We start from the raw sequence: 25,897 nt of genomic DNA on the forward strand, positions 1-25,897 counted from the left end.
TGTTTAGAAGTTTCTATCCTGATATTTAGTTTTTTAAAACGAGGAAGTTTACATGATCAAGTTTATTTCGTACGCCTCAAAAAAATCAGCTTGTTTGGAAATTTTTTTCCTAGGCCTCAATTTTTTGTAGCTGAAATATTTTCAATTTCCACCAAAAAAAATTTTTACCAGTACATTCTCAAAATCATAATAATTTTGACAATTTTTACAATATTTTTTATCGAAAAAAAACACTTTTCTCGGACAATTTTGTTTTCCTTACTATTCTTACAGTTTTTAGCCTTAAAAACCATAAATTTAGGTATCGAAAGTTGAGGTTAAGGGAATTTAAAATTAAAAAAACTTGCTTTTTGCAGCATATAACAAGAATCTGGTACGAGAGATATGTAGTTCTGAGTCCAGTTAAAAAAAATAATTGATTTTTGGTCCCCATAAGCATGAGCTAATGCATTTTTCGCGTTTTTTAATTTTTCCATTTCTTTTTTGAGACATTAGAATGGAAACTTTAACGAAAATCATCTTGTATATCATTTTGAAATATTTAATGAGTGCAATTATTAATATTTATTAAAATAAACACTAGTCAATTCATAATTCAACATTTAATTCTGATTTTCTATTTATTTAAAGTATTGTCTATTATAAATGTGGTTCCGTAGATCCAGCCGTATTAAAATGGTGGATAAAATATTTCCATTCTTGTATAACAAATAGCATAAAGATTACAAAGTTATATATAGTAAATATGTTTTATCAAGTACTCATTATGTGTGCCAAATATTCTATGGTCGAATTTTGCCAATATTACACCAAAACCTGCATCCTATACCTGAATGAAGTAATATGGTTCCTTCGCAAAATTCTTGGAAAACTCACAAGCCAAATAAATTTATCGAATAAAACCTGAAACATGTCAACAATTTAACTAAATCAAAGTGGATTAGCAAATAAAAATAATAGCTGTAAAAGTAAATTATTTTTACCTTTGACAAAAAACCATCATTTTTGACTTCCACAAATTGCAGTTCTCAACAATCAAGCCCAAATATAATTGAGAAATTCATAACAAAAATAAAATTCCGTACCTCTCGAAACCAGTTTTAAGGAACTTCCTGACTATAGTATCGTGTTTCCCAAACAATTAACCGAAATTTTCTAATTAGTGAATGAATCGTGATTATTGTAAGCTATGCTTCATGAATATCTAACCAGCCCCTAAGATCAAATATTTTCTATAGTTGCAAAGGGCTTTAAACGTGGAAGCGCAGGAAAGTGTACAATATACAAAAATCATGTATGAAATTTAAAAAATAATTATTTCTCTGCGTTTCACCAAAAATGTATGATTATATACAGCACACGCCACAAAAGTTGCACTCACTTGCTGTTTCGTGATTCAAATGAAGTTTTGGTGGATTTTTGTAATTTTGGGCAAAATGGGCCGGTTAAAAACTGATTATTATCAATATAGGAGAAAAATGTGACTTTTCAATTTTCTGTAATTTTGGGAAGGGAAACGAAATCTTAAGACATTTCGAGAAAATCAAGAACATTTTTTTTTAAACTGAATCCAAGTAGAATCATTTCGATAGGTAATTTGAACCCAAATCAAATAAAAAGCCAGTCAAAAGCATTGCAATATTTCTAGTTTTAAAATATACTCTTTAGCATTTTCGTCTAGAACTCTATATAGATAAATACGTGTTTAGCTAAGCACTTCTTAAATAAAAAATGATTTCCGTTTATGTGAAAACATGTTGAACTTAGTTTTGACCTTTTTAAAGGTAGCCCTTAAATGAACGAATAGAGTTCGAACGATTGGTTCTTGCTTTTATGGACATTTTTATCGAACATTAAATGCCTGAAGTTGCACATATTCAATTACAATAATATATTGAAATGGTAATGCGAAATTCAGTTTTTGGTTATATTAAGGACTTTAATTGCAAAAACGAATAGTTTTAGAAGGTTCTGTCAATTTGGAATGTATACTAGGATGAAAATATCGTCCTGTATCTACAGTTTCGAGAAATTTTAACCGAAAAACAAATCCAATTTTAAATATGTAGGGTCTTGTATGTATATGTAGCCGGTTAAATTTGAGAAATTATTTAAAAATTCTGTAAATAAATCAATCAATATATATATAATTATGATACGTATATAAATTGGTTAAATGTTCCTTATATGAAGAAAACATTTTTGCCTTACGGCTGTTACTAATTTCAAATCTAATTTAAATCTTTTTAATTCGTACAAAAGAATTTTTTATAATAATACAACATAGTATTTTGTAATAGTAGTCGTGTCATTTTAGCATTTCATAGAGAATTTTTTTGTACTTCAACCTATCGAGCCAGTTTTTTTCTTAAAATGATCAGGAAGGTCCATATATCGGAATCTACATCTAACTTTTTGCCACTAAAAAGTAATGGTTTTTGCTATGCGCCCAATAGGCTAATCAATAGAATCTATTTTTTGAAAATTTTATAACATTGAAAATGTGGGCCAGAAACGTATAATCGGGGATTTTCGGGGTCTCTGATCACTATTTCAAAATCATAATTTCGATATAATCTCCCTCTCTTGGGGTAATTCACCTCAGTTTTCCAAAATTGCAATATTCTGTAAACATTCAACAAAATGGATTTAAAAAGTATACTTTGGGGTTTTTGGGGTCACTGATCACGATTCCGAAGTCGTGTTCTTTTGTTTAATACCCCACTTGTATATTTTTGGAAACATGGGATTGTTTATCCCAATTTCTGTGTTACGAGAGGCGAATTACCGCAGGAGGGAAAAGTATTTCCGCATTCTAACTTCAGAATCTTGATCAGCAACCACAAAAACCCCCGAGAATACTTTTTTGGTCTATTTTGTCAAATATTAACGGAATATTTCTGTGTTGGGCCAGCGGGGTGAATTACGCCGGGAGGAGGGCAGTATATCAAAATTCTGACTTCAGAATAGTGATCAGCGATCCCGAAAACCCTCAAGTGTACGTTTCTGGCCCATTTTGTTGCATATTTTTAAGGTTTTGAAATTTTCAAAAATCACCTATTATAATAATGGGCTTTTTTGACCCATAGCAATGGCCAAACTTTCTAGCGGCAAGAAGTTAGATGTAGATTTTGATATATGGACCTTCCTGAACATTTAAAAAAAAAACTTTCCCGAAAGGTTGAGGTATATAAAAATTATTCAGTTCAGCCTTTTTTGATCTAAAATGATTCGTCTATAGTCAACATGAAAAGAATATAATTATTTTAGAAAATGAAGTAAGAGGAAATGAATCATAGATAGAAACTCGAGTATAGTTAGTTAGTAAGTACTCTATTCTATTGAATTAAATTTATTTTTACTAATAAAAACGTGTTTAATACCTATTTTTCTTATGAGTAAAAAGTTTGTATGACAAATGTTATTCTATAATAATATTCTATCTAAACAATATGGTAAAGACCTTAGGACAATATTTAACAACTCATCGATAAACTAAGTTTATCTAAATACTAAAGTGAATAATGGAGTTTTATTAGTTACAATATGACAATATGGTTGGTTAAAACGTCTATTATGGGATACAGAAATTTTGGTCTAATTTCCTATATGGAATTTTCTTATTACTGGATGAATCGTGATCATTGTTATAGCTATGTAACAGTCTCTAAGGGCACATATTTTCTATAGTTGTAAAGAACTTTAAAAGTGGAAGCGCTAGGAAGTGTACAATATACAAAAATCATGTACGTAATTTAAAAAAAAAAAAAAAATTATTTCCTTGCGTTTCCACCAGAAATGTTTGATTATGTACAACACACGCCACAAAAGGTACAGTAAAATAAACAAAGGGTCAGTAATAGTTAAATGAGTCAGTTTCAATTTTTTCCATACGTTAGGTAACAATCAATATATCGTCTTCATTACAAATTTAGACAAAATGGGAACGATTAGCGAGATTTTCTCTACTCATTTCTAAAGTGATTGCTAGCAAGCAAAACCAACAAATACAAAACATAAAAAGGATCAAAATATGCTAAAATTCAAATATAAGAAATGTTTCACATTTAATACTTTTTTTTTCTTCAGTTTTACAGTTATTAAGGTAGTACAAGCGCCAAGGCAAGTTTAGTCTTGTGGTTGAAATTATTTGTACCTTATTTTCAACTTTGATGATGAATTTTGTTATAACTTCTATGAATGTAGACGAAATATAAGAATACAATTTTTCGATACCTGCCTTGGTTTTACAAATATCGGAAACTGAGTAATTAAAGAAATTTTTCTATTTTCAATGTTTTGAAAATTACTCCAGATATCGAAAAATTGTATTCTTATTTTTCGTCTTATATTGTCAAATTATAACATAATTCACCACCAAAATTGAAAGTATATATTTTTTAATTTTTGTTCTCACTACCGTGCTCATGCATCCTAAATTAGTCGGGCACAATTGGTTTTTTTTTCAATATTTTTAGTGGAGTCAATGAATACATAAAACAGGCTTTCTTAGGAAGTCCTCAGGAACAGCTCCGATTTTGATGATTTTTTTTTCAGAACGATTCTTTTTGTATATTATTTAAAATCAGAAACATTTCAGATAGGGGAAATAATCTGGAGGGGGAATAGCCAATGTCGTGACTGATATTTCGACTCCCAGCCTAAATCGCTAATGATAGAAGTTTGAAATTTCGAGAAATTATTGATTTTATACTGTAAATGTCACATAAAAAAGGATTTTTCGAAATTCATCCCTTAAAAGGGTGAAATAGGGGATGAAAGTTTGTATGAAAATATATAAAAACCATTTTTGAGTTCATTTCTTAACCGATTTTAAAAATTCTTTCACCTATATAATGCTACATTATCAGCAAGTAAAATGGGCTATATTTTATTTTCAAAAAAATTAAGGTTCCGTAGCAAAAGTTAAAGTTGAGTTCACTACGTTACCGATTTTAAAAATTCTTTCACCTATAGAATGCTACATTATCAGCAAGTAACATATGTTGTATTTTATTTTCAAAAAAGTTAGGATTCCGCACTAAAAGTTAAAATCAATTTTTGGTGTGCGTGGAAAAAAATCACGCAAGAATGAATTTTTTTATATAAGTTGCAAAAATATTGTTTAAACAATATATAAATAACTAGTAGTTATCCACGTTATAGTCTTCAATTCTCTTAAGTTCCCTTATGTTCACTATTTAATGGATTGTCCTGACCATGACTTTTAGTGCGAATCCCGAATAATTTTGAAAAGAACATTCGGCCATGTCACTTGTTGATAATATAGCATTCTATAGGTGAAAGAATTTTTAAAATCGGTAACGTAGTGAACTCAAAAATGTCGGTTTCAGTATTTAATTGATTTTAACTTTTGCTACGGAACCTTAATTTTTTTGAAAATAAAATATAGCCCATTTTACTTGCTGATAATGTAGCATTATATAGGTGAAAGAATTTTTAAAATCGGTTAAGAAATGAACTCAAAAACAAGTGAAAACAAACAATTGACTGAGTTAATTGTTGAAATACCATGTATAGGCAGTGTTGATAACTCTGTCACATTTCACATACGTACATATCTGACATATTTAACTGATATTCTCATATAATGCGCAAGTGTTGATGCGCAATCGTTTGTTTTTTTGACGTCACGTAAATAACAAAAGATATTCACTTTGATATTCCTATATTAATACATACTATAAAATTTGCACCTAATTAACGCCCTCGTGGGTAAACAGTGATGTTTACAAAAAAATGTTTCAAACAAAAGTTTTTTATTTTTTTATAAGCAACATTTTTTACATTTAAACTTTTGTTCTATCTCTAACGGTTTACAAGATGGGTCCTACGGACCCAAGACCCAATTGACCTATGATGCTCATTTACGAACTTGACCTGACTTTTTACGTCCTGAGTACGCTGTAAAAATTTCAGATCGATGTCTTTTTTCGTTTTTGAGTTATCGTGTCCACAGACGGACGAACGGACAACCGGAAATGGATTAATTAGGTGATTCTATGAACACCTATACCAAAATTTTGTTCGTAGCATCAATATTTTTAAGCGTTACAAACTTGGGACGAAACTTAATATACTATGTATATTTCATATATACATGGTATAATGACGGTTTTTATATATTTTCATACAAACTTTCATCCCCTATTTCACCCTTTTAAGGGATGAATTTCGAAAAATCCTTTTTTATGTGACATTTACAGTATAAAATCAATAATTTCTCGAAATTTCAAACTTCTATCATTAGCGATTTAGGCTGGGAGTCGATATATCAGTCACGACATTGGCTATTCCCCCTCCAGATTATTTCCCCCATCTGAAATGTTTCTGATTTTAAATAATATACAAAAAGAATCGTTCTGAAAAAAAAATCATCAAAATCGGAACTGGTCCTGAGGACTTCCAAGTAAAAACACTCATTGACTCCACTATTTATTAGGGTTTTAACTTTAATTTAAATAGTTTTTTTTTAATTTCCATCGACTAGTTTCGGAGAAATCTATGAAAACATATCATCAATCTACCGTTTTCCCATAAGACCAATGTTAAATATGTCTACTTTTGGAGTCATTTATTTATTTAAATAAGCGGGCGACTCCCGACAAAATTTTCAGAATTGATTGAGACGAACTTTATATAAAAAAAATCAAGCGTTTATACAAAATTGCCCTGACGCCCGTACATCCTTAATCGAAAAATTTTCAATACGTAAGATTGTACTTTTCTAAATGCTATCATGATTGAAATCAAGAGATATTATTATTAAAGTATTTAAACTAAAGCATTCTTTCCTGAATGAATGAATGGGTTTGTTTTAAAGAACCACATGGTTTAAAAATGAATTTTTAAAACTGTTCCTGCCAGAGTTATAAACATCATTGTTATACATAATATAACATAGAATAACGAAGGACAGACATATTCAACAAACTAAAGTAAACTTAACCTAAATATTATTTTATATAGAATATGTAAAAGTATTATTATGATTATTGCATATGACATGAAATTGTAATTTCCTGTCATGAAAATTATTTCTTACGAAATTAACTTTCCACAACATTACAAGCAAAACAATAATACTTCACAACACAAAAATAAAAATTTAAAAGCATTCATTTTAAATGCATTTGAAAAATTTATTCCGGCAAATAGTATTTCACTCTTGTATTAAAAGTTGTCTAACAAAAGTATAATTATAATAATCCTTTCCTGTTCTAAAAAAACATCATGGGATTGGTTTGTGAATTAGAATTTATAGTAAAGTAACTTTTACTCGCGTATACATAAAATATATATTACATAAAGTTTCGCTCACATTTGCAAAATAATAGGAACTCCGATTGCAGCCAACCCAGCTTAATAACGCTAATTGGGCTTAATTTTATTACTTTTTATGATTTTTTACTGATTAATAAATAATAAGAGTAAATATCGTAATTTAGTTTCCGGTACTATCTACGGAATAAAAAAATATTTTGAATTGTATTTTATGATTTTGATGAAAAAAAGGATAAATTAAACAATAAAAAATAATTGAAAAATAATTTTAATTACCTATATTGATAATTATCGGATTTATTAAACTGGGTTAATAACTATTGGCGTGTAAAAGTTCCTATGAATAAGAGGCAGGAAACTACAATAATAGTTGTGTGCACACACATACTGCGGTCAGTGAAGCGAACGATAGAATAGAGGTCAGATATATGCTATCGAAACGGTGCAGTTTTACGAAAATTGTTATACAGTTTTTATATTGCATATAAATAACAGTAATGATTGTCAGTCAGTTAGGTGTTAGAACAGGGCTGGTCAGTCAGCCCTTATTTACAATTTTCAACTTTAATATATTCAGTTTAGTATCACGTAAAACTGCACCGTTTCGATAGCATATATCTGACCCCTGTTATAGTTTGTACATAGATGTAAAAAAGATTGTCTCAAACTGGGTGTATTGGGACCGACATTTCACCATAGTCCATAATAAGATCAATGAAATAAAAGATATCAATCATTTAAAAACACTCATGATTATTTTTTTACTTCTTTGTACTAAGTAAAACAATAATGTAATCCATTTTGAGTAGTTTTGGCACGAAGTCTATACATACATACGCAGAGTCGAAACTAAAATAAGACAATCGGGATAGTGTCCCGTTAACCCCGACTCGAAGTTCCCTTTTAAAATTTGTGTTTAGCAGCGCTAAAATTATTTGCTGTTGATACTGTAGATTATATTTCAGTTCATCGCCACTAGCATTTGCTATATCAACTACCTCAAGCTTCACTACTCGTCGAGAACAGCAACTTATTTATTGGTCGATAAAATACTGCAATTTTTACTTTGCATTTCCACAATATTATTATAACGAATGATTTTTGGATGGAATCCCCAAATTTGGCTGTACCTTGGGGCCTTTACTGCTCTACGTGTCTTTATAATTACTGTTGTGACCTGAAATTGTACTCTTCACTTTTTATTTCTATGAACATAGGCAAATATGAACCGATTTTGAAATAGCTAAAACTATTTATACAGTACGTTTAGAAAACAGAAGGTGGAAGAGGCATTAGTTAGTGTGGCAAAGTATGACATGGGGCTTCAAAGAACCGTGACGTTCGCCTTTCGTTAATCATTTTTCTCTCTTAATTTTTATGTCAGCTTGCTCGTTTTTTTTGGGGTTATAAGCCGCCCATATTTACTACGTTTCGAAATTTCGAAAATTTTCGTTGTTTCTCTGCAAACCTTTAGTAGGAGTTTGAAATTTTTGATTGAGAACGCTTTTAACATTCAGTTTTGCACTCCCATCATGTACTGGCGGCCTTTTATAAGTAGCGATGTCCAAAATTTTCTATTAATTGCGTAACTCAAACACCATTACCAACAAAACCTCGGAATTTTATTTAGAACTGCTTTAAAATCTAGTTGCTACCTTTTCCAAAAATTTTCAAGAGAAATATCCTTTTTTAACGATCCCTAATTTGACTAATTCATAGGCGTACAAGGAAGTAATGTTGTACTAAACGAAAAATGTATTTACCATAGCCCGCATCTAATAGTGTTTAATTTGACGTTAAATTATTAATTTAAAAAAATATAATCCAATAGACCGACAATTTATTTAAATGTATGATCCCTATATAAGGTGTTATGTTATTTATTTATTTACAGTTATACAATTTTGTTTTCAAGTAATTATCATACTAATTACAATTTCTAATTTATTGTAATTAAAATAAATATATTTGTTTATTTTCTTAAAATAAAGATAAATTATTATTGGTTTCAATTTTGTATTATTTTACACTATTACACACTAACTAATAACGATGAAATTTAGTTCGCTTATTATATTAAGCGAAAGGAATACCTATTGAAAATAAAAAACTATTCAATTTTTTATAAAGTATGTATCTTTTTTCAACAGATCTTTAAATTTTAAGATTCCTTGATTTAAAAACTTCAATTTTTTGCCACTTTTATGTTTGGACGTGTGCGAATTAATAGTTTGGATGGATGTTTCCAAATCAAACCCAACAAAAAGAGCTTATCCTTCGGTTTTTTCAAATTTTCTAATGACACAACGTTCAAAAAAATCATAAAAATGAAATAATTTTGACGTAATCTGAAGGTCTTTATCTCTCCCCGCCCTCAAAATATGTAGGTAAAGCAAAATTACAAAAAAACCTATTTTCAAAAATGGAAAAGTCCAAAATTTCCAAGACATCTAAGACTTTTCTTATTATAAAATTGACTGCCATGTTTGATTATTGACTGAAATTTATTTTTTCCCTAGAATAAAAAAAAGGGGGAGTTTGACCGCTATGTGTGTGTGTCTGTCTTACTGTGGCATCGAAGTGCCTAAACGGATGAACCGATTTTAATTTTTTTGGTTTCGTTTGAAAGGTAATTTAACGAACAGTGTTCTTAACTATTCGAGTTTAGGGTTCCGTTTTTTAAATTTTGTAATTTTCATTTTTTATATTCACCATTAGATTACAATTTATTTATTTAAATTTCTATATTTGTCGTTAAAAATTCTATTCCTACCACAATATTAGGCGATTCTCAATAGAACATGATTCGTTAATCGACTACGTCTTCTTTATCCTTGAATAAAATTGTGCCACAAAAATTTCAAAAATTAATATAATTGGCTTTTATTCATTACCATACCATGATGGTTTTTTTTTTTCAACCCGCAAAAAATTTTCAATGTATGTCCTTGCATACTTTAACTCTCAAACTTATGGCTCCCTCATTATATTAGAAAATTTATCTTATTCTATAAGAAATTTCGAGAAAATACTTTCCCAAAAAATGTCATAACCAATTCCGTTCGCGATATGTCTAATATAGCGGTAAATGCTTGAAGAATGTGCACTCAGTACCACTCCCAAAATAATTGAGGAGCTGAAATTATCAGAGCAAAAGATAGTAAAACACATATATGGTATCAAAATGGGACCTACAGCCTAAGTGTGTAGTTATTGTAACCTAAACGAATCTTACCAAAAAATCAACCACCATGGGAAATTTTCAATTTTTAGGTCAATCAGTTTTTGAAATATACCTACTTTTACATCAAACATTACGCATCAAATATGCAAGAAAATATAAATATATTTTGCAATTTCTCAGAAGTCAATGTAGTTCAAAAACAAAAATATATTTGACACATGTTTTTAATTAAAAATATGGAAATACGATCGATCAGTTCGTTTTTTAAATAAAATAAACCATCAACAAAGTCAATATTGTTTAGTATTTTTTACTACTATTCAATCGATTTCCGTTTTTTATAATAAATTACTGTTTCCTTTAAGAAAAAAATGTGACCTTCCTTTCCTGAACATTTCCATTGAATTCAATAGTAAAAAAAAATAACAGTTTTAAATGAAAATTCTATGAAAAATTAGATCGCACGTTTTCTTATTGAATTATGTTTTATTTTCTTGTATACTACCTTCTGTCTGTGGACTTTTCCTTATACATAATAACAAATGGACTTTGTATCCTCTTCTAACGGAATGTTAATTTTGTCTCCAACATTTTTTATAGAAAGGAAAGAACACTTAGTAGTTAATAAAGTTCTAAATTGATGTTAAGTAAAGTTCTATATTTAGGTATAATGAATTGATGTCTATAACACTAACGGTAAAAAAAATATAAATATATATATATACTAGCGGCCCCGACGGACGTTGTCCCGTAAAAACGTAACTCCAATTCATGAATACCTATACTACGTTTAGCCTGCCCGCTAAACCCATCCCGCTAAACCCCAATTTAACTCCTATTTATTGGAGTGGCCTGACCTTCGACCTTTGGCCTGACCTTTGATAGTAGAGCTCGCTGCGCTCGCATATGGCTCTAATAAATGCTTATTGACAATACCTGAATACTATTAAAAATACATAGTACACATAGTATACATAATGTGATATGATTTATATGCGCTCCCACCATTTAATGAAATTTCATTTTTTTGGTACGGAGCCCTCAAAAACAGTTGTACTGGACCAAATTGTAAATCTAAACCATCCTCGAATCCCCTTGAACTCACACAAAAAATTTCATCAAAATCGGTCCAGCCGTCTAGGAGGAGTTCAGTCACATACACACGAACACAAGAAATATATATATTAAGATATATTGGTCTGGTTGGGAGTTAAGACCATACAAAGTGAAACATAAAAAGGACACCAAAAACCAACATGTAGGTTATCTAAGAAACTTGAACTTTTTCAATCGGTTCAACCTGCCATGAATTTTGGGAAACCGGAAAAATATTTGTATCAATTTGTATTTTTTTTCAAAATTTTATGTTTTAGCATTTTAAAAAAATTGAGTTATCATAAGTTAAAGCTAACAGAGATTAAAGTACAATGAAATTTTTATGTTATTTCATAATAAATACTCTGATCAAATGTACTCACATATTGGGTTGACTACCTACTATATATCAGAATTATGTCTCTTTTAAACTTATACTACCATTATTTCATACAGTAAAAACTAAAGATACCGATGAAATTAAATAAAGAAAAAAAAAACAAGTATTGGATTTCTAAAATTAATAACATAAAATTTCAAAAATTTTCACATGACCTATGAACGTGATTCATGGAAAGCCATGTTAGCCGTCAGGACATGGTAATAGGGTATTCCACTATTTTTAAAACAGTACTTCAAAATGTTGATTTTGCTAATAAAAAGCCACCACAAATTTATTTCGGAAAAATACACACGCTTTTTTGCCAAAAACTTAAATTAAATTTTAAATCTTTTTTAAATTGTCAAAAACGCGGGCATCCAATTTGATGACGTAATATGGGGTATCACTATACGAAATAACACAAATAAGTTTGACAGATATATTCATAGACATCTGATTATAATAAATATAAATACTTATTATCTATGGATATATTTTACCCAGCTGTCTACACTGAATCAACTGATGGTCTATGACTCATACCGCTATGACATCACAGCAGGGCTTAACCGCGTTTTAAGTCACGTGATATACAGTTTAAAAATTACGATTTTTAATTTTAATATTTTAAAAGAAAAATGTGCTTTTATGACTCGAAATCAGAATATTTAAGTATATTTTTACATAAATTTTAGCTTTTTTCGAATTTCATGATTTATTTTTGAGTAACGATAATACCCTATTTTGAACACCTTATATATATAGAAAAGGGCGCTTTACCGACTATTAGTGTATTCAAAAATTATCATTATTTAAACGTTATTTACCATTTAATGAAAATGTCACTTGTCAGTGGTATCGTATTTCCGTACCACTGGCACTTTCCATATCTGTTTATATAATATAAAATGGCATTTCTCATATTAAACTACTGTTAATATATATAATCGACTCTACCGGTTAAACTATCTAATTTTTGTTTATATTTTTTCAGAAATAATATGGACACGGAAGAATGGAGTTCGAAAAGATTTTTAATGTTATCCCGATTTTGGGTGCAACAAGTTTTAGTTCCTATGGTCGTTGTAATAGGTGTTATTGGTAATTTAATAACAGTAATTATATTAACAAGGTACGCTATATTTTAGAATTTTTAGAAAACAAACAATTGACTGAGTTAATTGTTGAAATACCATGTATAGACAGTGTTCATTACTCTGTCACATAACACATACATACATGTCACACATAACTGATATACCCATAACATACATACTATACAATTTGCGCGCTAACGGGTAAACAGTGATGTTTACGAAAAAATGTTTCAAACAAAAGTTGTTTATTTTTTTATTGTTTTATTTAAGGAACTTTTTTTACATTTAAACTTTTGTTTTATCTCTAACGGTTTACAAAAATTTTGTTCGCAGCATCAATATTTTTAAACGTTACAAACTTGGGACTAAACTTAATATACTATGTATATTTCATATATACATGGTATAAAAATAATGTATGTTACGGTATAATATTTCTACAAACGTTAAAAGACAATTTCTGAGATCGATTTTATTACCATGGTAACATTATAAAGATATATTCTGTTAATCTTTCTTTTTTTTCTTCTCTTAAAAATTACTTTATCGATTTTAATGTTTGTCAAGGGATACTTATAAAAAGGATGTAAACCTAAATATCTATGATAATTTGCGAGCAAACCTTTTAATTTGTAATCAATAGTCAGATCAACAAAGAGAACGTAAGGGGATCAACATGGTGACAAATGGGTCAATGTCCGTATGTTAAGGAAGGTCGACCGAACGTTAACCTATGAAGGAATAGATTGCAAGGATTTTCTGTGTATTGTTTTTAATTCTTATGTTTGAACATGAAACTATCGCACATTTTTGCTGTTATCATTCCCAGTCTCAATCGCACAAACCATATTCTTCTATTCACTTGTCTCTCACTTCAACATGATTTCGAAAATTTAGCTACTTTGGAAATTTGGTTTTTGAAAATAACAAATATATGGAAAACTGCACTCAAGCTGATTATATTATCAAACAAGCCATGGGTAGCGACCATTGAGATCCACACTAATGACTTCCCAGCATAATAAATACTTATAAAAGATATAAAAAATATTTTTAAAAAAAATCTTGACCGACTCGGCCGAATGTTAGGAAAAAATGGCTACGTACGTACGTACACACACACACACACACACACACACACACACACACACACACACACACACACACACACACACACACACCCATACTTCTTCTCCAAATTGGTGTTAATACCTTGTTCTGGCCATGTAAAGATATGTTGAAAATTTTTATTTCGAAAATCAAACCCATTACAATAAATTCCTATACTGGGAAGTTAATCATGCAATTATCAGATACATTGCGATAAAAGTATTGCAATTTTTAAATAAACAATCATATTTTTTCGCCATAAACCCTCCAATTTTAGCCTTGAGAAAATTATGGTTTCTCTAGATTCCAGGACTGAAAAACAATTTCGATTCCTCTGGATCAATGGTGGGTCGAGTCCTATCGTAGCCCATATTATAAATCCTATTTAAACACTATATTTTAATTTCATAAAATTCTCTAGAAATATGGATTTGCGACCCAACTTCCTTAAGTTAATAATTTTTACGTTTCCGTTTCTAAAAAAACATTTAGGTACTGTATATAAATATATTCAATTTAACAACTGAAGCATATACCTACAGAAGTTAATATATTTAAAAGATTTGCAAAAGAAAGTGCTATTTGTAATAAAACGAAAGCTCTTTACAGCTTTCATTTATAATGTAATGTAATAGATATTACTTCGATTATATATTAAATGATGTGTTTGTTTATTTTGTTATGTATGTAAATACGATAAACACAAATACTTGTTAAGTGTGTATCTTTTTTTCTTCTATAAAGATTTGCTGATGTAACAGACGCGTTGCTCCATAGGGGTAATCGGCACATAGATTCGTTTGCAACTTTCAAAACTTCATGTATTCGTGTTACTTTTGTATATCTATGTTATTTCATTCTAATGTGTGAAAGTTAAATGTTTAAGCCCACCGTCTTGGCCATTTAAGAATGATGAAAATTACTTTATTATAAATTGATGTTAGAAGCTACGTCACGGACTTATGAAAGCTATCCACACATTGGCGGATCCGTCCTGCGAAAGTCACCATATTATGTATTAACTAGCAGCAATATTTGCATATAATATACTTTTATCCGCCAAGAATAAATCGGTTCGCTTGTTTGTCTGTCGGTCGACGTGATAACTCAAGAAGGAAAAAAGTTGAAATTTTTACAGCGTTCTCAGGACGTTCAAAGTGAGGTCGAGTTTGTAAATGAGCAACATAGATAGAACAAAATTTTAAACATAAAAAATGTTCCAACATTTTTTCGTAAATATCACTCGACTTTACCCGCGAGGGCGCAAATTATAAAGTATATACTATATGGGAATATCAGTCATGTGTGTGTGTGACATGTATGTATGTCTGTCTATCTAAGAGTGGCTATCCATCTTTACTTACATGATATGAAACAACAAACAATTTCGTAATCAACGCTGTGTATCCGTGGTATTTCAGCAATTAATTCATTAAATTGTTTGTTTTCACTTGAATAGTTGTAAATTTTAGGATTCATTCCAATAACTTCTGTGACGTTGTGAATAGGCCAGCAGGTTTGAGAACTTAATCGATAATCGATGCTAGTAAAACTTATAGCCCCACTCTTTTGTAAAAATATTTTCAGAGAAATCGGTTCTATTTTGGATTCTAAAAACTGTTCTTCAAGAAAGCCCATTTAGTCCCAAAACATGAAGATTTAAACTACCATCAAAATGGAAGCCTGTAATTTTTTAATATAAGTTCGATTTGACATAAAAGTAGTAAACATAGTTAAAAAATATTAAATTCTATTTAAAGGCTAGAAAAATATTAAAAACTACCCCCCCAAAATCATTTTTTTGAATATATCTCGAAAACACGCGAAGATATGCAAAAAAGTTTAAATAAAAAATGTAGATAACAAAATTTTCTATAAAATAATTTTTAATCACTTTTGACGTATTTGGCTGGCGTATTTACTAGAAACCGAGATATTTGCAATGAACAAATCTAATTTATAGCTCAGCCGCATATATAATATGAAAAAATATGGTAGTTTAATTTTCATTTTGTTGGAATGGAAATTGTGGAAAAGTTAATTGTGGAAATGGAAACTATAATGATAGTTTTCTACAAAATGAGATATAACTGCTTTTATATTTTACTAGTCAAGGATTTCCTAAGGATACGCAATTTTATAATTCCTTACAAATGGAACATAATTTTTTACATGAAATAGTGATTTATCCTTCTATTGTCATGAACTTTATTTTTATATTAAAATCACGAAAATTAAAAATGCCATGAGCTATGTACATTTATTTCCTATATATTAAAAGAAATACGTGTTTGTTCCTTTTTTTTGATAATTGTAATTCTTTTTACCCTGGAGGTTGGCTGCCTTTACAAACTATAAGGTAATATTTACCAAAAGTCGTAGATGGTATCAAGAACGCAACACATACACAATTGGACTATACTAGTATCAATATCTGATTTTCTATTCGTTATAAAGGGATACTTCCGGCTAGGAAACAATAAAGAAAACTCGTGAGTGGTAGAGCTCCATCACTTTCGTTATATTTTCCCTTCACTAGCTGCTTCTAAATATTACCATTTTTTATTGAAATGATTTTTTTATTATTAGCTTCATACGTATGTTAGAATGTAACGGAAACTTTGAACATGATTTTTTCCCAAAACGTCGGATTAACTCGAAATTTGGCAAACCTATCAAGGACCGATGACAACACAATAATTTAATAAGTTCGATTCCATATCTGAAAAGACGATTCCATATCTGAAAATATATACATTAACTTGCGCTCCCACCTTATTTATACTGAATTTTTTATACTCATAAAGATTATTTTATCGATATATAAAAAGATATCATATTGAAACCTCCCTCTAGCCCCGTTTACCTTTGATACTGTGCATCAGTTTATATTTTCGGGATAAACTTGAAAGCAATAAATGGTTTTAATTATCCTACCTAATATTCGAAGAAATGTTTTTCTGACATTTCAATACAGAGATATGACATTTTGTAAATAAAAAAAAGTCACCCACATCATTTTTTCAGCCATTAAATTAGTATCAGAGGTGAATGGAAAAAAGTAAGTTAAAAACCTTTGCAAGCGCAGCTACTTATTTGACCATTCAATCAAATAAATCCCCGTTGATTATAACTGATAAATTGCCACTGCCTTATCTCGTATTCGTAATTTCTCAGATCTAAGCAGTATGTCTTAATATTGTTTTATGTTTAATTTACGATTTTTTTGTGCAATACAATCTAAACGATTTATTAATTTCTTGCTGTAAGAACAAATTAATAAAAAGACATCATCCCATAGCACCATTGGTATGTCAAGCCTTGATTTTTAAGCCCTTGCACAAGCCTTGTAAAAGACTAATAATTCAAAGCTTGGTTTGCCAGTCCTTGCCCATGGATGAGCCAGCATTAGATGAATTTGTTAATTTAATTTTATATTTCCTGTTGATTGTTGAAAGAAAGAGCAAAAGCGCGTTTTACTTGCAGCAAGTCCAGCCTAGTTCCTCAATTGTGACAAACGCGTTTATAATATCGCTAATATGTTGAAATGTATTAGTATCCACACTTAATCATCATTATTAGTTAGAGTATGAAAGGGATTAATCAGGTCTGATTATGAAAGGGCTTAATATAGATTAAAACTAAACATGATACCGCAAAATACGCGTAATTCCAGTATTCAAGTTTGAAACAATACTAATGAAAATCCAGGCTGTTGTGTTATCAACAACTACCAGCTTGGTCCAATCAACAATAAGCTTCATCCAGGCTGGAACCAATGTTGGCTCGTTAACTATTCCCTCATTAATCTACTGAATGAGCTTTTAGGTCAGGTAAGGTTAGGTTAGAGTGACTGTCCTGGGGTGGGACACACTTAGACCATAGGGTCCGTTGTGATACCGTAAATGGGTTGGCCCATCCCCGGCCACTACTCCATGAACCATTTGGAGCTGTTTAAGAACAGCAGGAGGGCTTTGGCGTCGACTGACTTTAGGTCGGAGAGGTCTTCAAAGAGAGGTTGGCTCAAGTAAGTCTATCTTCTCATGACAAGAGCTGGGCAGTGACAGAGAAGATGAGACATTGTCTCGTCCTCGTCACCACTGTGACAGCTCCTGCAGTAGTCGTGATACACTGCCAGGCCTAAGCGTTCAGCCTGCTTGCCATCCTCCCCCCTCCCTTTAAGATGAGTCTAAAAAATTTGACTACCAACTTGTAAAGTTATAGTACGTATCAGTAAAGAGTAAAGAGAGAGAATAGAGATGGTGTATACTTACAAGTAATAATCAATTCCATTCTTCTTTTCTCAAAAAACTTAAATATAACAAAAACATTCATCTGTGATAAAAATCGTTATTTATGTTACTTTTTTACGTTTGTTTGTTTGATTGCAGAAAACGTATGAAATGTTCAACAAATGTATACCTAACAGCATTAGCGATAGCTGATTTAATTTATTTGTTATTTGTATTTATATTATCATTTGAACATTATCGTGGTTCACATTCATCAAAATTTTTACTCTATTGGAGATTTTATGGTTTAACACATTGGATTGTGGATGCAGCGAGTAAGTATTTTAGACATAAACTGATTTAAGTACCTACTTGATGTAAATGGAACATAAAATACGTCACGGTAAATAGACATATATTTTCTCCAACCGTTCATGAGTATTATATACTGCATTCCCGATAAACAAAGAAAGTCTAGAAATATGAAAATTCATCAGCCAACTTTGTTTCCAAATCCAAATTCTCAAATGGGATCTGAATGTTTAGGATTGGACGCAAAGATAAACAGACGATTGAGGACAAAAAGCAAGGAAATATAATATACACTTGTATTGCCTAGGCTACAGGAATAGCCTCGAAAATTAGATACTCAAATATTAGTAATTAGTGTAAAAAATTATTCTCAAGAACTAGACTTCGTTATTAGGCCATTGGAATTAATTCAGCTTTTATTGACACTAACGCCCATTCATTATATTTTTTTTAAAAAATACAATCAAAGTAATTTATATTAATACATAAGCCTAGATATTAGCATTTTTGGCTGTCAAGCCAAAGGACCCCGCTAGATTAGATAAGAAAATGGCTTTCTGTGAAACTTTTTCAACGCGCCACCAAAATGTTCTTGGCATCGTTCTGAATAAAACCTCTCACTGCCACAAAACTACATATGTATTTCTTGACGAGTTATTTTTTATAGTTATAGTATATGACTACCGCGTGTGTGTTTCTGTATAGTTGTATTAGGTTGTATTGTCTTGTTAGTAGATGTGTTGCACGTTGTATAATTATTCAGACGGTAGTCATATACTATAAATACAATGTATGTGTAACTTTGATCACTCGTAGCCCAAAAACCTACTCGTTAAAAGATTTTGGTGCCGTAAAATCTTTTGATCTGTAGAATATTTTGAAGGTGATTTAAACAAGTTTCACGGGAAGCCATTTTTCTAGTCACATACTATTAATATAAAATATGTGTAGCTTTGATCGCACGTAGCTTGAAAAACACGTGTCAAAAAATTTTGTGGCCATGAGAGCTTTTGATCAGAACCATCCGAAGAAAAATTTGGGAGCGATTGGAGAAAGTTTTACTGAAATCCATTTTCTTGCATCATCTAATCGTGTGGGAGTCCTTTGTGATCGAATCGATCTAGTTTCCCTTAAATTTGTATCAATTTGCACAATAAATGCTTTTTCCCAAAAACAAATAACAAAATATCAAACCAACTACTTATCAAATCTAGAAAAACGGCTTCCCTTTTTTTAGAAAAGTATCCTATCCATGCAGGTTCGGTTCACTTTAACTCTTTCTGCTCACGAAAAAATTAAATTTAATATTCTATTAAACTTAATATTCTGCCAAATTTGGATATGATTTGACCTTTTTTTCCATTCGAGTGTATTTTATAGTCCACATCTTACAATACCAAACTAATAATTTTTTGTTTTGTTTGATTTATTAAAATTCAGGTTACATATCAATATGGCTAACAGTAAGTTTTACAGTTGAACGGTATATAGCTGTTTGCCATCCAATTCGTGGTAAAATGTTTTGTACAGAAAATCGTGCAAAACGTGTAATAATTGGTGTATGTATATTTTGTATATTATCTACAATAACAACATCATTTGAATACGAAATTAGTACAAGAGATCCTCCAGGTTAGCAAAGAAATTCATCTAAATTGCTTAAAATAAACTATAAACAGAGTTTATTCATTTAAATTTTTTTAGCAGTAAAACCTTGTAATAATATCACAGGATTATATTATGATGGTCAAGAAAATACAACTGAATTAATTGATTTGAAAATGATAAATACATCATTTACAGGTAAGATTAATTATCTAGTTCTTATATTCGACCGGCTTTTGATCAGGAATTGACTATAGAGACTTTCCTACATGTTTAAACGAATATTTTTCAAAAATATAAAAAAATTTCGAAGTTCTATTTTAATCCTCCAGGCCCGCATAACAAAATGATGTTCCTAATCAGGGCCGTGCCTGGGTATATGGCCGCCTGCGTGCCAGTCTGTATGGCCGCCCCCAGGATAACATTAAAAAAAACTACTTTAATTTTTAATGTTTATTATTATACACAGGGCATCAAACCGGGAAAAAAATCAGTTTTTGGTTAACCGAAATCGAGAACGAAAAAAAATATTGGTTTTGTTCCCAAAACCGGTTTCTGAAAAGAAAAACCGGCTAAAAACCGGTTTTATGAGATTTATATGTTTGCATGAAATATGTTTGGATGACGATTTGGCCGCCTCTTAATTTCGGCCGCCTGCGTGCGGTGCTCGCAATGAACGCCCGTCAGGCACGGCCCTGTTCCTAATCCGTTACTTATTTTTTAATGGACCCATACTTTACAGTCGTCATATAAGATATGCCGAAAGGGCATTCTCAGAAAAATGAGTATATGAAAATATTTGAGACTTACTTTTCAAATTTGTATGGTGAATTCTGCCAGAACTTGGGAAAATCAGACAAAAATTATAATACAGCCCATATGTCACTGGCTGAAAATGTATGTCGCTTTTAATAAGGGAGCCCAAGATGGGATTTGTGTAGTAACGCGCGTCAGATTAACATATGAGGGGTTTCCTTGGTACCTTCCTTGGTACCTCCTCCAAATATTAGCCCCAAAAATGAGGTGACGCTCGTATAACAGGCGATTAGATTAGTAAAAAAGAAATTGCGATAAGTGAATTAACTCGAGCGCGTCAAATTAAGATGTGGTGGGTTAAATTTATCCTAAAAATGAACATTTCAATAAACTGATGGTTTAAGCGTGACGCAAGGAAATGGGAGGCATGCAAAGTTGCGTTACTCGTAGTAACTCGTGCACGTTTCAAATTTTTTCAGATTATTTTAATGTACATTTTCAGCATGTAATTAACCCACGATATCTTAATCTGACGCGCTCGAGTTAATTTACCTATCGCAATTACTTTTTTACTAATCTGATCATCTACTCTACGCGCGTCCCTCCATATTTAGGGCAAATATTTGATGGAGGTCCTAAGGAAGGTCCAAGGACCCCCTCATATGTTATTCTGATACGCTCGAGTTACTAAACAATTATTCTATTATTCTCTAGGTGAAAAAAATTTTAAAAACAGTTTAGTAATTTTTTAACTTTTTATTATACAAGCAAACATACAATAAATCAATCAAATGTCGATTACTGTAGGCCAAGATCAATGTTTACGCCAAAGCTCAAAGTTGTTTTTTTTTAGAAATACTTATCTATAAATAATTTATTTGTTTTAGAAAACTTAATAATAGATATTCCACTTGATGAAAATAATATAATGGATAAATCATCAACATCAATACCAAATCAATTAATAAATGAAAGCATTCCATTAATAAATAATATAAATAATTGTATTAATAATAATAATAATATAAATATAAGTAATAATAATAATAATAGTAATACATCAACAATTATAATTGAATCATTAATATATCCAGCATATTCAAATTTGGGTAAAAATGAATTATATAAAACCATCTTCTATTGGTTCACATGTATTACATTTGTATTTGTACCATTAATATTGCTGGCAACATTTAATTGTTTCTTAATAAATGCTGTACATCGCTCACAAATTACAAGAAATCAGATGACTAATTCACAGGTATGTATCTTTTATATTTTTACTCTAGCAAGTTTTTTTCTGCCTTACCTTCATCTTCTTTTTTCCTTTATCAAATTCCATGATTCAACCAATTATTTCAATCTTTTATGTGTTTGACGAAAAATATACCCACGGTCAAAAAATGTACTGCTTACTTGCCCGCCGTCGCAACAAAATTAATTTAATTAATAGTTATGACAGGCTGGGGTGGTGGTATATGCATGAAGGATGTGCACTCAGCCTCTGAAATTGAGGAGCCGATAAATGAAATTAAGAGCGGAAAGGTGTTAAGACACGTATATGGTATCACAATAGGCTCTATAGCCTAAGTGTGTCCTTTGTGGATAGCCAATATAACCTAACCAAATAGTCTAAGCATATAATACTCAAAACATTATTAGGCAAACATATTAGTTTTTACAGATGCTCTCCTAATACTCTAGATATATAATTACTATTTTAAAAACATTTTCTGCTAATAATTATTTAAGAATTTTTTATTTTTACATCACTTTTCTACGGGAACGAACGAAATTCTGTACGGGTCGAGCTAGTTTAATATAATAATAAATAGTTTTTTATTCATTTAAATATTGTATTATTACGTAGTAATTTAAAAGATATTACCAAATATGGAGAGTGTTAATGCCATGCATCATGCATACGAAGGGCACGTGAGAAAGTCACATTTTAGTATTTTTTTTACTGAAACTGTTATTTAAGGTAGTACGAGCGCCAAGGCCTGTTTAGACTTGTGATTGAAATTATTTGTACGTTATTTTCAACTTTTTTTATAACATCATGAATGAAGACGAAAAAATATGCCATTTTTTTTAGAGCAGTGTGTTTCAAATTTTAAACAAGTGAAATTTTACAAAATTTTAAAAACCCCCCAAATTTTTCGGGAACGGAACCCTAAATTCGCACATGAAACATATCTAAGAACTCTTTCCATTAAAGTACCTGTTTTCTTAATGCATTTTCCATACTCACTGATTTTGATGATACGGAATCCTAAACTTGCTTTTGAAACATAGCTAAGAACACTCGCCATTAAATTACATTTCAAATGAAACAAAAAAAAATCAAAATCCGTTTAGGCGCTACGATGCCACAGACAGACAGGCAGACAGGCAAAGTGTTCAATTTAAGTTTACATTTCTATCATTCTTAATGGAAAACCATTGAAAATCGTTACAAACAAAAAATAAATACTTTCTGAATTTATAGACCAGAAGACCAGAGAAAAATAATAAATCTTTAATTATTTAAATGACTTATTTCGCATAAAATCAATAAGTAATAAATATTTTTCAGTTTATGTTTTGAAATATTTGAAAATTAAACAAATTTTTCATTTTATATTTTTTTTTAAATATACCAATTAATTAGGTAAAACCACAAATTTTTGGCATATTTTCAAATATTTTCGTTTGCATAAATTAATGTTTTTCACTATTTTAATTTTTCATAATTACAATATAGGGAATTGCATATTTTAAGTACAGAGAGACACATTAATCACAAAATATAAAGAGTATATTTAATTTCAAACGAAACTCTAAATGATGATACTAAATGATGCTTTCTCATTTCAAAGTAAATCCACACTGCAAGGTGCAAAAGTAATTGATATAATGGGAAAATCAATCACGAAATAGGATTTTAATGGTTCGGAGCTTTTCCTCTACGTTTCTTAAGCCCATATACTCATGAAACTTAAGCCCATATACCCATATGACACTAAAATGTAACTACTCTACGGTTTTGAATTCTGAATTCGCTTTGAACTTTTTCAAGTTTTGTTTAGTAATATTGAATTAAATTTTTTTTTTAGTAAAAAAGCTAAGTTCCAACCTGTATTTAAAAAAAAGGTTTCTTTTGTACATCCATGGATCTTTAGTGGCTGTATATACACAAATAATAAAATCGATAAAATATAATCGGCATTTTATTTTATAATTAGATATTTGAAGAAAAAAAATGTTTTTAAAGAATTTATGTATATTTATTTAGTTAATTAATTAGTGAATTTATTTAAATAACATAAACATACATATATGCAATTGAGAAATTATTTCTGCTTTGTGTACAAATTTTGGTTCGCCAAAATTTTATATGCATAATACACGTGACTTTAAAACTATTTTATTTCTTATTTTTAAGGTTTTATGGCTTTAATCGCCATGTTCATGTATGAAAATTTAAATTTCCAATATATTTTTGTTTAAAAATAGAAAATATCGTCATAAACGCGTATATTTTACTTTAAATTTAAGTCTTGCGCTTAGATTTAAGTTAAGTACAGTTAAAGATGTTACAAATAAAGGAAAATCAAAGAAACAGCTCGCATTTTGCTACAACCTCATGGAATGTATTTCTTAGGTGTCAAATATCATGAGCTAGTGGCGCAAATGTTTCTAATTGTTAATAAACAGTAAATTGTCAATTCAATGAAACGGTTAATATTAAAGTTGACTTACAAAATTAATTAATAGGCAACTTGAGTAACGTATACGTTATACATGTATAATAGTTTTCAATTATTTGACAAACACTTAACGTTAACGTCAAATAAGTTGCCTAATTCCTAATTTTTAAGTGAACTTTAACATTGATAGTTTCATTGGATTAAATATTTATTGTTTATTAACAAATAGAAACATTTGCGTCACTAACTTATGTGTTCCATGAGGTTTTTAGCAAAATGCGAGCGGTTTCTATCATTTTCCTTTATTAGAAGATTTATGTAACATCTTTTACTGTACCAATTATTAAACTAAGTTTAAAGAAGTTTTTTTTATTATCAACACAAATATACGTTGATTAAGTGCCGTAGTTTATTAAAAATTTCGTATATTTGCATGTGAGAATTATCGATCTCATTTCTAATTACAGAAGAATGTCCGAATAAACACTCTTTATAAAAAAACATACGATCATCACCTAAGTAGGCCTATAACTTTAATAAATCGATTTAAAGATACTATTTAATTTGACTTGGGAGAATCAGTTTTCTAAAACCAACACAAATGAAATGAGCTTTCAAGTATTCATTCATAATTTTCCATCAAAAATGAATTGTCTAGATCGCTATATGCTCCGCCTAGATTAATAGTTACTGGTCAAGCTAATAACAGCGTTTTATTTACAAAAAAATAACCTTCATATTCCTAAATCTTCATAAACTTATTTTATTGATTCGAGGAAATTTTTGTAACATTTTATTTTTAAATTTTTTTAGGAACGATCTTCAGCAACACAAGAGAATCGAATAACAATTACATTGATAGCAGTTGTTATACTATTTTTAGTTTGCCAAAGTCCAACAGCAGCTATTCTAGTCTATACGACTGTACATCAACCACAACCAGATTCGACTGAAGATAATATTATTCGAGGTAAGTCAAAAGCCGTAAACAGAATACAAGACCCAAACCAAGTGTATAGAAAATATCTACGAATGCTTGAAGGGAAAATAAATGTTGGTACATTACCTTCTGAAACCTTGGTAAAGAAATCGCGTAATATCTTCAGAAACATTAATTTTAGAGAGAA

General features: G+C 30.1%; 1 protein-coding gene across 1 annotated transcript in view; it reads left to right on the forward strand.

Annotated features, from left to right (window-relative positions):
* Nucleotides 1-25,897, forward strand: part of LOC123298314 (FMRFamide receptor) — an 83,608-nt gene that overhangs the window by 52,790 nt on the left and 4,921 nt on the right. Inside the window, 5 exon segments of the mRNA XM_044880283.1 lie at nt 12,961-13,098; nt 18,565-18,740; nt 20,158-20,370; nt 22,179-22,339; nt 25,584-25,740. Of these exon segments, the coding sequence (XP_044736218.1) occupies nt 12,968-13,098; nt 18,565-18,740; nt 20,158-20,370; nt 22,179-22,339; nt 25,584-25,740 (838 nt within the window). The 5' untranslated portion in view covers nt 12,961-12,967.

The sequence above is a fragment of the Chrysoperla carnea genome, chromosome 4 (assembly GCF_905475395.1).
Source record: "Chrysoperla carnea chromosome 4, inChrCarn1.1, whole genome shotgun sequence".
NCBI lineage: Eukaryota > Metazoa > Arthropoda > Insecta > Neuroptera > Chrysopidae > Chrysoperla > Chrysoperla carnea.